Source organism: Bufo gargarizans, chromosome 3 (assembly GCF_014858855.1).
Source record: "Bufo gargarizans isolate SCDJY-AF-19 chromosome 3, ASM1485885v1, whole genome shotgun sequence".
NCBI classification, from domain to species: Eukaryota; Metazoa; Chordata; class Amphibia; order Anura; family Bufonidae; genus Bufo; species Bufo gargarizans.
The window spans coordinates 508,998,937-509,014,653 of NC_058082.1; the positions used below are offsets into that span (position 1 = coordinate 508,998,937).

General features: G+C 42.2%; 1 protein-coding gene across 1 annotated transcript in view; it reads left to right on the forward strand.

The window, feature by feature from the left end:
* Positions 1-15,717, forward strand: part of LOC122930494 (4-hydroxyphenylpyruvate dioxygenase) — a 93,334-nt gene that overhangs the window by 46,588 nt on the left and 31,029 nt on the right. The window contains exon 7 of the mRNA XM_044283942.1: positions 15,381-15,470. Within this exon, the coding sequence (XP_044139877.1) occupies positions 15,381-15,470 (90 nt within the window). The remainder of the gene's footprint in view (positions 1-15,380; positions 15,471-15,717) is intronic.

A 15,717-nucleotide genomic window follows, 5' to 3' on the forward strand; every position in this document is an offset into this window, starting at 1 on the left:
TGAGAGGTAGTAAGGGACAGCAAATGGATGGCATATAATGGGTTATGTGGGAAAGAACAAGAGAACATCCTTAAAATATGCATGATTCCATTACAAAAAATATCCCAGATTTCATACTTAAAAGGGTTGTCCGGGTTGAGAGCTGAAATCGGACATATCCCCTTTTTCACCCAGGCAGCCCCTCTGAAATGAGGATCATCTCATGCTCCGATGTTCTCTCTTGCCCTGCGCTGAATCGCGCATGGCAAAATCTTTTTCTGCAGATCCGGTGATGTACCAGGTCTCCGCTAGACGGAGGTTTCCGCCTAGTAGCGTTCCCGGTGACGACACTGGCACTAATGTGCGGGCTTTAGCGCTGCCCTAGCCTGTAAAACAGCTAGGGCAGCACTAAAACCCACCCATTAGGAAGTCTCCGCCTAAGGCCTCCTGCACACGACAGTATTTTTTAACGTCCTGCAAAACGTGGTTCCATTGTACCGTGATCCGTGTCCATTTTTTTTCTTCCGTGGGTCTTCCATGATTTTTGGAGGATCCACGGACATGAAAAATGAAAAAAAAATCTAAGTCAAGTTTGCCATTGAAATGATAGGAAAAAACGGACACGGATCACGGATGACAATCTTGTGTGCATCCGTGATTTTCACGGACCCATTGACTTGAATGGGTCCGTGAATCGTTGGCCGTGAAAAAAATAGGACAGGTCATATTTTTTTCACGGCCAGGAAACACGGATCACGGATGCGGCTGCAAAACGGTGCAGTTTCCGATTTTTCCACAGACCCATTGAAAGTCAATGGGTCCGCGAAAAAAAACGGAAAACTGCACAACGGCCACGGATGCACACAACGGTCGTGTGCATGAGGCCTAACCCTGGGTTCACACCTAAGCGTTCCTCAAACGCGCATTTTACGCGCGTTTTTGTCGCGCGTTTTTATGCGCGTTTTTTGTAATAGTAAACGCGCGTTTGACGCGCGTTTGTGTCATTGACTGCAGTGTCCTATGGCCACAAACGTGCGTCAAAACGCCCCAAAGAAGCTCAAGTACTTGTTTGAGCGTCGGGCGTTTTACAGCGCGTTCGTACGCGCTGTAAAACGCCCAGGTGTGAACCCTTCCCATAGGGAAGCATTGGTTTTCATGTCTTAAGCGTTTTACAGCGCGTTTGAACGCGCTGTAAAACGCTCAGGTGTGAACCCAGGGTAAAAGTGTAAAAAAGAAGCCCTTGAAGCATGAGATCCTCCGATGCTCATCTCAGAGGAGCTGCCTGGGTGAAAAGGGGGATATGTCCGGGTTCAGAGCTGAGCCCCTTTAAGCATATGTACATCAAGTACACAGGAGTATCCCCAATAGAGAAAAAACATATCGCCTTTAAAAAAAAAAGAGCAGAACTCAAAATATGATCAAACCATTGGTGTCGTATAGCATCCCATGCTAAGCCACTCCCCCAAATAATCGTTCTTTAATCAAAATTGTGGTTACATGTTCACTTAATCACTATTTTCATTTTTGACATAATTGCCCAGCCCTAGATTTAAGTATCCCATTCATGTGATTAGTGGGGATCCCAGGTCGTCAGACCCACAATAGTCATTCATCATCTGTCCTTTACATATTATGCTATTTTACTATGTTTATTTCAACCCTTTCATGACCGGGCTTAAAAAAGGCCTGAATGTCCCGTCAAATTTTAGTGATTTTGTGCACGTGGTTTAGTGACGTAGGTTTTTTATTTGTTTGACTACCAAAGTAATATTTGCGATTTTTTTTTTTTACTTGACACTTAGGACTTTTTATTAGAATGTTTTTATTTTAGAGGTTTTTTTTCTTTCTTTAGGTTTAAATTGAAGGAAAACCGCTAATTATTATTAAAAAGTAATTTTTTTGTAATTATAGCTTTTTATTTCTTAAATATTAAAACCGACACAAAAATGAATTATTGCAATAGGTTCCCTATTTTGTGACGATCGTTTTCATATATAACATGTATAGGTTTGAGAGAACGGGGAGACTATGGTGACAGTTTCTGTTAGCGACTGCATTTTTTATTTTATTTTTGACATTTTTTTATTTGTATTTTTTATTTAAAAAAAAGTTTTACTTATATTTTTATATCTTTTTGGCACATAATCTGTCACCCAGGAGGTCATTAAAAGACCTCTGGAGGACACAGACTTATTTTTTTTTCACTGTTTCCACTGTAATTGGGGCATCCACAGGAGACACACAGGCAAAGCTGATCAGGGTCTCCTTAGACCCTGCAGCTCTGCTCCTGCTCCAGACACTCCTGGCGGTCACGTGACCGCTGAGACTAAGGCCCCAGTCATATGTCCCGGCTCCGGAAATGAGGACCCGCACTTCCGGGTCCGCATTTCCGTTCCTAAAAAATTGAACAATTGTGCAAATTGAGCAATTGCGGACAAGAATAGGCATAATCTATTAGTGCCGGCGATGTGCGGTCCGCAAAATGCGGAAAGCACATTGCTGTGTGAATGGACGTGTGAATGGACCCTAACAGGGGTAGCAGCTCTGCCTCTTCCTGCTCCCTCCACCATGCGCTCGTACAGCGCTCTCCTGCCTACACAGGAGAAGGCATAAGTGGAAATAAACCACTCCTGTCTTCTCCTCAGGGTCCCTGCTGTGTCTGTTAGCCAGGGCCCAACCTGCTCCTGCTATCTGCACAGGGCATGTGCAGATAGGACGTACAGTATATACACAATGGGCAGTCGGGAAGGGGTTAAAGTGCTTCTCACAGTGTCTTTTATAAGTATTCATACCCTAAGTCACTTTTGATAATGCGCGTGGTTCGACGAATAGTCTCAATAAGTAAATACTCGTACATACCTGCTTTAGATGGTTGAAATTGCAATTGCAGATCTTCGGTTATGCAGAATTTTTTTTAAGAATTGCTGTACGTAAATCCAATTGTTTGATCGTCTGGCGATGACATCTCAAACGATGATCAAAGTTGTTTATCTTCTGGAAAGAAGTTGACTGTGTTTAAAATGTCTTAAATACTAGCTGGTCCACAAACAATCTTTCAGTAAAGCAACGTCCCTGGAAAGATTGATCGCCCATTGACACTGAACAAGTACGGCAAGGCTGAACCACTGTAATGGTCAATATTGACTAAAATTTGGCAGAAGAATCACTCATCAGGTGATCATTCATTCAGCCATCAACCTTCTTTACTATATTGTGATATTGTGTATGGCCAACTCAAAGGTGTTGCAACCGGCTTAACCATCTTGCACATGTGTCCACTGAGGCCTGATTGGCGGCAGTGGTCACGGGACCTCACTACTACTGATCCGGCGGGGACCTGAAACAGCCAGGACAGGAGATGCAGAGCTGCAACACCTTGACTGTGAACAGGAGAGCGATGGGGTTTTATAAAAAAAAAATTGGGGGGGGAGTGCAAACATTTCAGCCACTAATTAAGTCTTCTGCTAGAGCAGACAACCCCCTTTAAAACAAGTCAGGTAGGTGTATTCAGCTTGTATAGCACTACGATCTAAAAAACCCTTATAACTGCTATAAAGATGGGTAAGTAGTGGCCAAATGTGGCCGCACTCAATGCAGCAATGCTGTTTTCTCCAATAAGTCAGCGCTCTGACACGAGTGCCGAGCAACTAAACTCTGTTTAATTCTCACTGGCAGAATCGCTCCATAGGATATCATACATACCATACTATATTCTAAAACAGACCACAAGGGTTGATGGCTACAAAGACTATCCTTCTGCAGCCCACAAGGCACAGTGATTCTAGATACAGATAGTTGTACAAAGATGACTTTTCTGTCTCAACAATTGATTAAAAATCACAGCAGATGATCTTCAATTGGAATGCTTCTATTTACTTGAATACATTAGATAGACATGTGGCAGTTCGTGTTAACGTTTTCGTCGCGTAGGCCTTCGTCAGACACTGCATAAATAAATAAATAAATAAAGCACTTTATTGGAATCATGTATTATAACATTCAGTGTTTTTCCACATATCATGTATTGCGCATCAAAATTAGCAATTGAGCCAGATCATCTCTATGTGTGTCTCCCCCCCCCCTTTTTTTTAACTGACAGATACTGTATTAATCTGGGATTCATTTGTGATGATTACCTACAAAAGGATATGTGATCATTCTACAAGCTTGCTGATATGTGATTGTTGACGAGATTGATAATACCTGCTCCAGAATAGATGGCCATTTTTTAATTTCTAACATTGCATCAGTCTTGTATAAGATGTATAAATTATTTCCTTTTCTATATTTTGATGAATTTTGTTCTATTATACTCGCAGTGTCTGACGAAGGCCTATGCGCCAAAAACGTTAACACGAACTGCCACATGTCTATCTAATGCATTCAAGTAAATAAAAGCATAAGTGAAAGTAGCCTTAGAAGAGAGAAACTCTCAGCAGTATTATCTTCCCTACTGATACAGTTCAGACGCCCCTAGCACCCCCCACAGCTCTCGCTAGTTCTTGAGACTTCACCCAGCTTCACACATTCATGACTTGCAAGGCTTTCTCTTTGGCCTGACACTTCAGGGCCACCCACTGAACCTTGAATTACAGGAACAGCACCTTTTTATCATTTTAGCACCACCCAGTGAAACATGCCTGGCAATCTTACCACACGTGCTCTCCAATGCTGTGGCAGACATGGCATGGCAAATGGGACCAGCCTTTCTCCAGCTGCCAGAACTGAACAAAGAATACACAAACATATTATTAAATGGCAGAGGCGCTACAATGTATTATGGTAAACTACTTTACACTGAATGGCAGTTTAATAATAAATAATTATAATAATTACAATAAAGTGGCATAATGTGTACATTATGTAACTGGAAGAAGTACCACTCCTCTCTGTACAGATGTTACACACAGTAGTTTAGGTTATAATAATAATAGACAATGAAGAATAGTCCCATACCCAACTCCTACTAATTTCTACATTTCTGTCCATTATGATTTCAACTTAAAGGGAATGTGTCATCAGAAAACTACCTATAGTTTAAACCACATCTTTATGTTTACCATATTTTAAAATAATTTTTGATGATGTTATTTTTAATTTTCCATGTCAATATCTATATTTAAACTAAAACCATAAAATCCTGCAGTTTTCGCACTGGCCACTAATTGTAATAATTGGCGCCACTTCTTGGTCTGTAAAGATCACGTTACTGCAGTTACCTGCTTATGTGTCATTATAATCCTGCCTGTAATGATATCACCTCTGTGTATGGATAAGACAAGATCCTCCATTCACAATAGGTGATTTTCAGATCTTAACTATTCTTTCCTTGTACAATGACCGCTGCACAGGTCACAGAGCGTGTCTATAAAACTCTACCATAGAAGTCAGTGAGGTCCTCTCCTGACCATTGTGTCTATGGACTACGGGGCTGCCGTAAAGCAATATGCTTAATGCTTTCTAAATGCTGTTAAGAACAGCTCAGGCAAAATGGCCACCCCATAATGATGTTCAGGAAAAAGAATAAAAAATCTACAATCAGAAAATAAAAACAGATTAGAAAAGAGATATGTGTTGCTCTCTGGTTTTAAATGGCAGATAAAATTTGGTTTACGTAGCATTTGCTAACAATTCGTTACAAAGTCCACTAGAGGGCAAGGTAATGTAATGTATCAGCCAGAAATCAGTTCAGCTCACTTCACTAGATAACCAGTTCTACCCTTGTTTTGCAAAATTATCAGATGAAGATGGAGTGTAAAATCCCCTTTACATGGGTTGACTGTGCAGACAATTATTGGGAGCAAACTGTTTCCGATAACTGCCCAATGGTCAGCAGAGGTGAGTGCTGCATTTACAACTCCTCATTCCGGTGATCTCTTGTCCTCATACAGATTGCTGTTTATACAGAATGATCTTCTGCCCAAAACTGTGATTTTGGTGTCTGTATCAATGGTGCTTTCATCCACAGCATCTTGACAAAGGGCAATTATTGAGAATGACTGTTTATAGCAGGGCTGGCCAACCTGCGGCTCTCCAGCTGTTGCAAAACTACAACTCCCAGCATGCCTAGACTGCCTACAGCTATCAGCCTACAGCAGGGCATGGTGGGAATTGTAGTTTTACAACAGCTGGAGAGCCGCAGGTTGGCCAGCCCTGGTTTATAGGAACCCTCCTTCCTGATAACTGCCCCATTGCTTGGTCCATGTAAAGGGACTTATGTTTAAACAATGCTTTGTACTAGAAGATTCAGTGTGTTTCACATAGGCAAGAATCATTACTAGTGCGCCAACCAATCTAGAAAGAGTGGTGCAAGGAACATATTACATGGTGTATCCCACAAAAAGTAGTGCTATGCAATGAATAGGGCATTTCAAATGAAGTATTATGGTAATATACGTACATGCATTAGAACTATCGTTTTTTTTTAAATGTATATTATATTTTCCTCTCTGGTTGTGCCCCCTGCTGTTTCCCCTGTGGCCAAAATCCACCTTCTCCTGCATTCTGTGGTGGACTAACATGCTCAGTAGCTTCCCGCTCTCTTCTTCGCCTCAGGCTGGGTTCACACTTGAGCGTTGCGCAAACGTTTTTGACGCGCATTTTTATGCGCGTTTTTGTAATAGTAAACGCGCGTTTGACGCGCGTTTGTGTGATTCACTACAGTGTCCTATGGCCACAAACGCCCCAAAAGTCGCTCATGTACTTTTTGGAGCGTCGGGCGTTTTACAGCGCGATCGTACGCGCTGTAAAACGCCCAAGTGTGAACCATTCCCATAGGGAATCATTGGTTTCTCCTTGTTGAGCGTTTTACAGCGCGTAGGAACGCGCTGTAAAACGCTCAGGTGTGAACCCAGCCTTAGTGCAATGTGCTCATAGTAAAGCAGCCGAGACCTTTCATTAATTCATCCCTACGGTACTTCTAAATTCATAGAGATATATAGCTCTATCTCTCTCTCTAAGGCCTCTTTGACACTTGCGTTGTCCGGATCCGGCATGTACTCCACTTGCCGGAATTACACGCCGGATCCGGAAAAACGCAAGTGTACTGAAAGCATTTAAAGACGGATCCGTCTTCAAAATGCGTTCAGTGTTACTATGGCAGCCAGGACGCTATTAAAGTCCTGGTTGCCATAGTAGTAGTGGGGAGCAGGGGAGCGGCATACTTACAGTCCGTGCGGCTCCCGGGGCGCTCCAGAATGACGTCAGAGCGCCCCATGCGCATGGATGACGTGTCATGCGATCACGTCATCCATGCGCCTGGGACGCCCTGACGTCACTCTGGAGCGCCCGGGAGCCGCACGGATGGTAAGTAAGCTGCTCCCCGCTACACTTTACCATGACTGCCAGGACTTTAGCGTCCCGGCAGCCATGGTAACCATTGAGAAAAAGCTAAACGTCGGATCCGGCAATGCGCCGAAACGACGTTTAGCTTAAGGCCGGATCCGGATCAATGCCTTTCAATGGGCATTCATTCCGGATCCGGCCTTGCGGCAAGTCTTAAGGATTTTTGGCCGGAGCAAAAAGCGCAGCATGCTGCGGTATTTTCTCCGGCCAAAAAACGTTCCGTTCCGGAACTGAAGACATCCTGATGCATCCTGAACGGATTTCACTCCATTCAGAATGCATTAGGATAAAACTGATCAGGATTCTTCCGGCATAGAGCCCCGACGACGGAACTCTATGCCGGAAGAAAAGAACGCAAGTGTGAAAGAGCCCTAACAGGGGCAAAGAAAATTGGAGGAGACATTTCATACTATAGTGTTGGGGCTTCAAGTGAGGGACTAGTTTTTATGCTGGGAAGCAAGGGGTTAACAAAAGCTGATTGCAACGTAGAGAGATGCAGTTGACGGATTGTTACATGGGCAGAGCTACTGGCCAACCAAAAAAACATAGAAGAGACCTCCAGATAATGTAAGTAAAAAAAGAAAGAAAGAGGGTGAAAATGACACTGGAGAGCAGTGTTATTTGCTTTGATATAGTTAAAATAATGGTGTGCATCACTCCAGATATTTATATATATTTTTTAACATTTGCCATGACATTTTAAGGTGCTTAAAGAGAACCTTTCACCAAAAAATGCAATACAACCTGTAGGCAGCATGTTAATGAGCCGGAGGATCTGAGCCGATTGATATATACAGTACATTATCTCACAAAAGTAAGTACACCCCTCACATTTTGTAAATATTTTATTCTATCTTTTCAGGGACAACACTGAAGATCTGACGCTTTGATACCATGTACAGTAGTCAGTGCACAGCTTGTATAACAGTGTACATTTGGTGTAGCCTCAAAATAACTCAACACACAGCCATTAACCACTTAAGGACCACAGGTTTATACCCCCCTAGTGACCAGGCCCTTTTTTTTACAAATCGGCACTTCACAACTTTAACGGTTTATTGCTCGGTCATGCAACTTGGCACCCAAATGAATTTTACCTCCTTTTCTTCTCACAAATACAGCTTTCTTTTGGTGGTATTTGATTGCTTCAGAAATTTTTCGTTTTTCTGATATTAATCAAAATAGACCGCAATTTTCTCCCAAAACTTGTATTTTTAACTTTTTCTGGTAAAATTGTTCAAATATAATTACATTTCTATACAAGTTTGTGTCAGAATTTATTGTGCTACATGTCTTTGATAAAAAAATCCAATAAGTGTATATTTATTGGGTTACGCAAAAGTTATAGCGTTTACAAACGATGGTACAAAAATGTGAATTTCCGCATTTTGAAGCAGCTCTGACTTTCTGAGCACCTGTCATGTTTCTTGAGGCGCTACAATGCCAGGATAGTATAAATACCCCCCAAATGACCCCCATTTTAGAAAGAAGACACCCCAAAGTATTCGCGGAGGGGCATGGTGAGTTCATGTATGATTTAATTTTTTTTTTCACAAGTTAGCAGAAAATTACACTTTCTGAGGAAAAAAATATATATAAAGTTTCCATTTCTGCTAACTTCTGGCAAAAAATAAATAAATCGACCACGGACTCACTATGCCCCTCAGTGAATACCTTGGGGTCTCTACTTTCCGAAGTGGGGTCATTTGTGGGGTGTGTTTACTGTTCTGGCATTTTGGGCGGGGCTAAATTGTGAGCAACCCTGTAAAGCCTAAAGGTACTCGTTGGACTTACGCACCTAGGCTGCAAAAAAGTGTCACACATGTGGTATCGCCGTATTCAGGAGAAGTAGGGCAATGTGTTTTGGGGTGTATTTTTACATATACCCATGCTGGGTGAGAGAAATAACAACTTTGTATAAAATGTTTTAAAAAGTTGTCATTTACAGAGATATTTCTCACACACAGTATGGGTATATGTAAAAAGACACCCCAGAACACATTGCCCTACTTCTTCTGAGTATGGCGATACCACATGTATGACACTTTTTTGCAGCCTAGGTGCGCAAAGGGGCCCAAATTCCAATGAGTTACCTTTAGGATTTCACAGGGCATTTTTACGCATTTGGATTCCAAAATACTTCTCACGCTTTAGGGCCCCTAAAATGCCAGGGCAGTATAAAACCCCCACAAGTAACCCCATTTTGGAAAGAAGACACCCCAAGGTATTCAGTGAGGGGCATGGCGAGTTTATAGAAGTTTTTTTTTTGCACAAGTTAGCGGAAAATGATTTTTTTAAATTATTTTTTTAACTTGTGACAAAAAAATAAAATTTTATATGAACTCGCCATGCCCCTCACGGAATACCTTGGGGTGTCTTCTTTCCAAAATGGGGTCACTTGTGGGGTATTTATACTGCCCTGGCATTTTAGGGGCCCTAAAGCGTGAGAAGAAGTCTGGAATCCAAATGTCTAAAAATGCCCTCCTAAAAGGTACTCATTGGAATTTGGGCCCCTTTGTACACCTAGGCTGCAAAAAAGTGTCATACATGTGGTATCGCCGTATTTAGAAGAAGTAGGGCAATGTGTTTTGGGGTGTATTTTTACATATACCCATCCTGTGTGTGAGAAATATCTCTGTAAATGACAACTTTTTCCATTTTTTTATGCAAAGTTGTCAATTTACAGAGATATTTCTCTCACCCAGAATGGGTATATGTAAAAATACACCCCAAAACACATTGCCCTACTTCTTCTGAGTACGGCGATACCACATGTGTGACACTTTTTTGCTGCCAAGATGCGCAAAGGGGCCCAAATTCCAATGAGTACCTTTAGGATTTCACAGGGCATTTTTAAGCATTTGGATTCCGTGAGGGGTATGGTGAGTTCATGTAAGATTTTATTTTTTGGCACAAATTAGTGGAATATGAGACTTTGTAAGAAAAAAGAAAAAAAAAAAGAAAAAATCTATTTCCGCTAACTTGTGGCAAAAAGTAGCTAACTAACTGGCGGTGATAAGGGACCCTTAGGCCCCATTCACACGTCCCCAATTCTGTTCCGCATTTTGCGGAACGGAATTGCGGACCCATTAATTTCTATGGCGACAGACTTTGTCCCGCTCGGATCCGGAATTGCGGATCTGCACTTCCGTTCTGCAAAAATATAGAACATGTCCTAATCTTGTCCGCAATTGTGGACAAGAAAAGGCATTTTCTATATAGTTCTGGCAATGTGCGGATCCGCAAAATGCGGAAAGCACATTGCCAATGTCTGTATTTTGTGGATCCGCGGATGATCAATGACAGGGGGGTGATCAGGGAGTCTATATGGGGTGATCAGAGGTTAATAAGGGGTTAACAAGTGACGGGGGGGTGTAGTGTAGTGTGGTGATTGGTGCTACTTACAGAGCTGCCTGTGTCCTCTGGTGGTCGATCCAAGCAAAAGGGACCACCAGAGGACCAGGTAGCAGGTATATCAGACGCTGTTAACAAAACAGCGTCTGATATACCTTTCTGATGCGATTATTTTAACATCTACAGCCTGCCAGCGAATGATCATTGCTGGCAGGCTGTAGTATAACTTCTGAGCAGCGCGCTGCTGTGAACGCGCGAGTGTTCACAGGAAATCTCGGGTCTCACGAGATGATGCCTTTCGTCGTTAGTGTGACCTGAGAGAGCCGCCGCACTGACGCCTTTCGGTGTTAGTGTGACGGCAAGGGGTTAATGTCTAAACCGTTGGTAAAAATAAAGTAAGTACACCCCTAAGTGAAAATGCCCAAAGTGTCAATATTTTGTGTGGCCACCATTATTTTCCAGCACGGTCTTAACTTTCTTGGGCATGGAGTTCTCTAGAGCTTTACAGGTTGCCACTGGGACCCTCTTCCACTCCTCCATGATGACATCACGGAGCTGGGAGATGTTAGAGACTGTGCGCTCCTCCACTTTCCGTTTGAGGTTCTCCTGCAGAGGCTCAATAGGGTTTAGGTCTGGAGACATGCAGTGGTCATCGTGGAGGTGTGTTTGGGGTCGTCATCATGTTGGAATACTGCCCTTCCGCTCAGTTTCCAAAGGGAGGGGATGATGCTCTGCTTCAGTATGTCACAGTACATGTTGGCATTCATGGTTTCCCCTTTGAACTGTAGCTCCCCACAGCCGGCAGCACTGATGCAACTCCAAACCATGATACTCCCACCGCAATGCTTGACTGTAGGCAAGACACCCTTGACACCGTCTGAACCAAATAGGTTAATCTTGGTCTCATCAGATCACAGAACATGGCTCCAGTAATCCATGTCCTTAGACTGCTTGTCTTCAGCAAACTGTTTGCGGGCTTTCTTGTGCATCATCTTTAGAAGAGGTTTTCTTCTTGGACGAAAGCCATGCAGACCAATTTGATGCAGTGTGCGGCGTATGGTCTGAGCACTGACAGGCTGACCCCCACCCCTGTAACCTCTGCATCTATTTTGAAAAGACAACCTCTGGTTATGACGCTGAACACGTGCACTCGACTTCTTTGGTCGACCATGGTGAGGCCTGCTCTGAGTGGAACCTGTCTTGTTAAACCGCTGTATGGTCTTGGCCACCATGCTGCAGCTCAGTTTCAGGGTGTTGGCAATCTTCTTATAGCCTAGGCCATCATTATGTAGAGCAACAATTCTTTTTTTCAGATCCTCAGAGAATTCATTGCCATGAGGTGCCATGTTGAACTTCCAGTGACCAGTATGAGAGAATGTGAGAGCGATAACACCAAATGTAACAGACCTGCTCCCCATTCACACCTGAGACCTTGTAACACTAACGAGTCACATGATACTGCGAAGGGAAAATGGCTAATTGGGCACATTGGGGTGCAGTCACTTTTGTTGCCAGCGGTTTAGACATTAATGGCTGTGTTGAGTTATTTTGAGGGAACACCAAATGTGCACTGTTATACAAGCTGTGCACTGACTACTGTACATGGTATCAAAGTGTCAGATCTTCAGTGTTGTCCCATGAAAAGATAGGATAAAATATTTACCAAAATGTGAGGATTGTACTCTCTTTTGTTAGATACTGTAGTTATGTGGGATTTTTGTTGTTGCAATTTAGACATTTATAAATTGCTGGTTTTACTGAATCTTTTCCCACAAAACTGTATATCAATCTGCTCAGCTCCTCCTGCTCTATAACATGCTGCTGTCATATTGCATTGCGTTTATTGGTGACAGATCCTCTTAAAGAAGTTTGCTTTATGTCCTATGACACAGTATTTAGGATTTCACATGTCTTAGAAGTTTATTACATAACTACTTATGGATTCTGCTCCTACCTAGTTTTTTTCCTTGTATAATGATGGTCATAGACTATTACTGTGCTACACTAATTCTTTGCTTCAATGTTCAGGTGATTTCTAGGATTAGGCCTCATGCACACTACTGTATTTTTGGTCTGCATCTGATCCGCATTTTTTGCAGTTTGGACGAGGACCCATTCATTACTATGGGACACAAAAATTGTAGACAGCACACGGATGTCATCCATGTGTCCATCCCACAAATTATAGAACAAGTCCTATTCTTGTCTATTTTGCAGATAAGAATAGGCATTTCTACTATTGGGACGGCAAAAAATGTGGCATGCACATGGCTGGTATCCGTATATTGCAGATCTGTGGTTTGCAGACCACAAAATACATAATGTCGTGTGCATGAGGCCTTACTCTGCAACAGCAATGAGTAATATAGCATCATGGTAAACTTAAAACACATATTGGAAATATGGAAAAGTGACATACTGTCTGAAAAAATGTCTCCAATAAAAATCCTTGTATGCTTATATTGCAGAGAGGGAAAGTGAGTTCTTACAGTGACGTAACATTAAGGGAAGGAAAGCCTTGTAGGACACATACCAGGTTTATGGCAATAAAAGGCCTCTTTCACTAGAAAATTTGCTTCATGTTTATTTGTTAATTTAGTCTTTTAAAAAAAATGAATGAACTGTATTTTCAACAGAATATTTGTGCTCCTAACAGATTCCAAAATGTTGGTTCTCAAAACTTTTTCTTCTTAAAAATATGGTCAATGAAAAACTATCCATACAATTTATAAAATGGATATACTATAAAAACACAAATGTAAGCTGAACCCTCTAGGTTTTTACGCTCCATCGTAAGGTGTTACCTATTTTATGCCAAAAGGATCTGAACCTGTAGAAATACCTTTCCTAAATGAATGTCCAGGATTTAGCTGAGCGGGGGGTTTGAAGGTTACTGTGCAGCCATTAAGGCCACCTGGACACGTTTCGGAATACATGCAGTTTTTCTGTGCAGATTCCTGTGCGGGGAAAAAACACAGCGTATTATAGTACCAGCAAAGTGTGTGAGATTACACTAATCTCATGTACACTTTGTAGTTTTTTTCTGTGCCGAAATTGACCTGCCGCTTGGATTTCAAATTAAATAGCATGTCAATTATGATTGCGGTTTTCTTCCCCGTACCGATAGCTGTTCACAGGAAGTGGAAAAAGCAAAGATATAAATGTATTAATTACAAGTTTTACTGAATCTTTACCCACAAATCAATATATTAATCTTAGTCTACAACATGCTGCTTTCAAGATTGCATTGCATTTTGTGGTGACCGGTCCTCTTAAGAAGTGGTAATATCCAGGACTTTGGGTCCTTTTTGAGTAGGTAAACAGCATAGTTAATTAATAAAATACATTACAAAAATCATTTTTGGGCTATTTAGAACAGTTTAAAAGAAAGTTATAAAAAGGTTAGTTACTCTTTAAGGTTCAACTTCATACATTTTGTAGTGGGCCAACATTTGTCTAATGCAGGGATGCACAACCTTTTCCAGCCTAAGGGCCACATTGTCGGCTTGAACCAATCCCAAAGGCGGCAATAAAACTTAAAGTTATATTACCTCCTGAGACATTTATGGCATATGGAAAGTATATGCTATAAATAGGTGCTGGTTACAAGTCCAGGACTCCCATTTATCAGGAGAATGGGGTCCACCATTCCATTCTCTGGAGCTCAAAAAAGGAAGACATCACTCCTGCAATCCTCTCCATTGTAGTTTAATAAAGATAACTGCATGATTGGCTACCTCTCCTACTCCTTTCTGGAAAACCATACAGGAGTAGAAGGCCGCTATTCTGCAGCTATAAGGGGATCTTAGAAAAGGCCACACAGCACACCATTAGTAGATAAATGTCTTGTTCTCATGCTACACCCCACTCCTCTTATGGAAAATATCGCAAATTGGGTAACCAGGAAGGTAGAGGCACTCATAGGGTAGTATGTATGGTAGAGAAAAGGAAATTTAGGATGATTAGGCTCACCTTAAGTGGTTGTGCAACCGTAGGCACAACCCTAGTGTACACAGGTGTTGGTAAGAGGTTGGTGCTGCCGGTGTCGTCTGATCCTCACTAGAACGGGTTGACAGCCCCTGGGAGGTGGGTAATGAAATTGGAGAGGGTGGGGCCTACGTGGAGATCCACCCTCCGTGAAGACACTTTGTCGGCGCGACTGAACGACCAGACGAAATAAGGATGTGAACTTCAGTTTATTCAAGGATGACAACGTGTTTCGTAGCATACAAGGCTCCTTTTTCAAGTCTTAGATGACGGTGGCCAGACGTGGGGGATGCCAAAACGCTTCCCGTGATGCTGGGCTTGGAAAATATGTGAGCAGCCACAGATTTTTACTGCAGAACCCCTTTAATATCAATTTCCAGCCAGTAACTAAAGTTTTGGTTGGAGAGACTAGATATCCAGAATGTCACCACCAAGTTCCCATTACTAAAGCCCCCCATTTTTTAAGGAGGAGGAGATAGTCCCCGAATGTAAACCAGCCATTCCAGCATTTATGGGTGGTGCTGCATGTGTGGAACCTCAATCCTACTTCAGGCAGCCCTGTCTGTGCATAAAGAAAATCACTGAAGTCATCTAAATGGATAGGGGGTTCAATCTCCAACCAAATCTAGTTGAATATTTGCTTGAATTGAATTATGTTTTCAAATGTTAGAGGTTACACCATGCAGACATTGATTCTTGACTTTGTGTGTTTAAAGAAAGCCAAAGAACACGGAGCTGTGGTTGTAAATGAGCCTTGGATTGAAGAGGATGAAGGAGGCAGAGTAAAATATGCGGTCCTGCAGACGGTAGGTTTTGACGCTCTCTTTAGGGCTGATTGAATTATCAGTTTCTTTCCTGACACCAGATATTATGGAGATCTACCATTTGTTTCTCTTATCCCTCAGGCTCTGCTTTGTCCAGTGATTAAACTCTTCGCTTTGATCACTGACTTCTCTCTGATGAGGCAGTTTTGCCTTCTGACAGTGACTGGGAGGGGGACTTCATTTCGCTTCCTAGGCTATTTGCCTGGAGGAAATTCTTTCTAGGACTAAT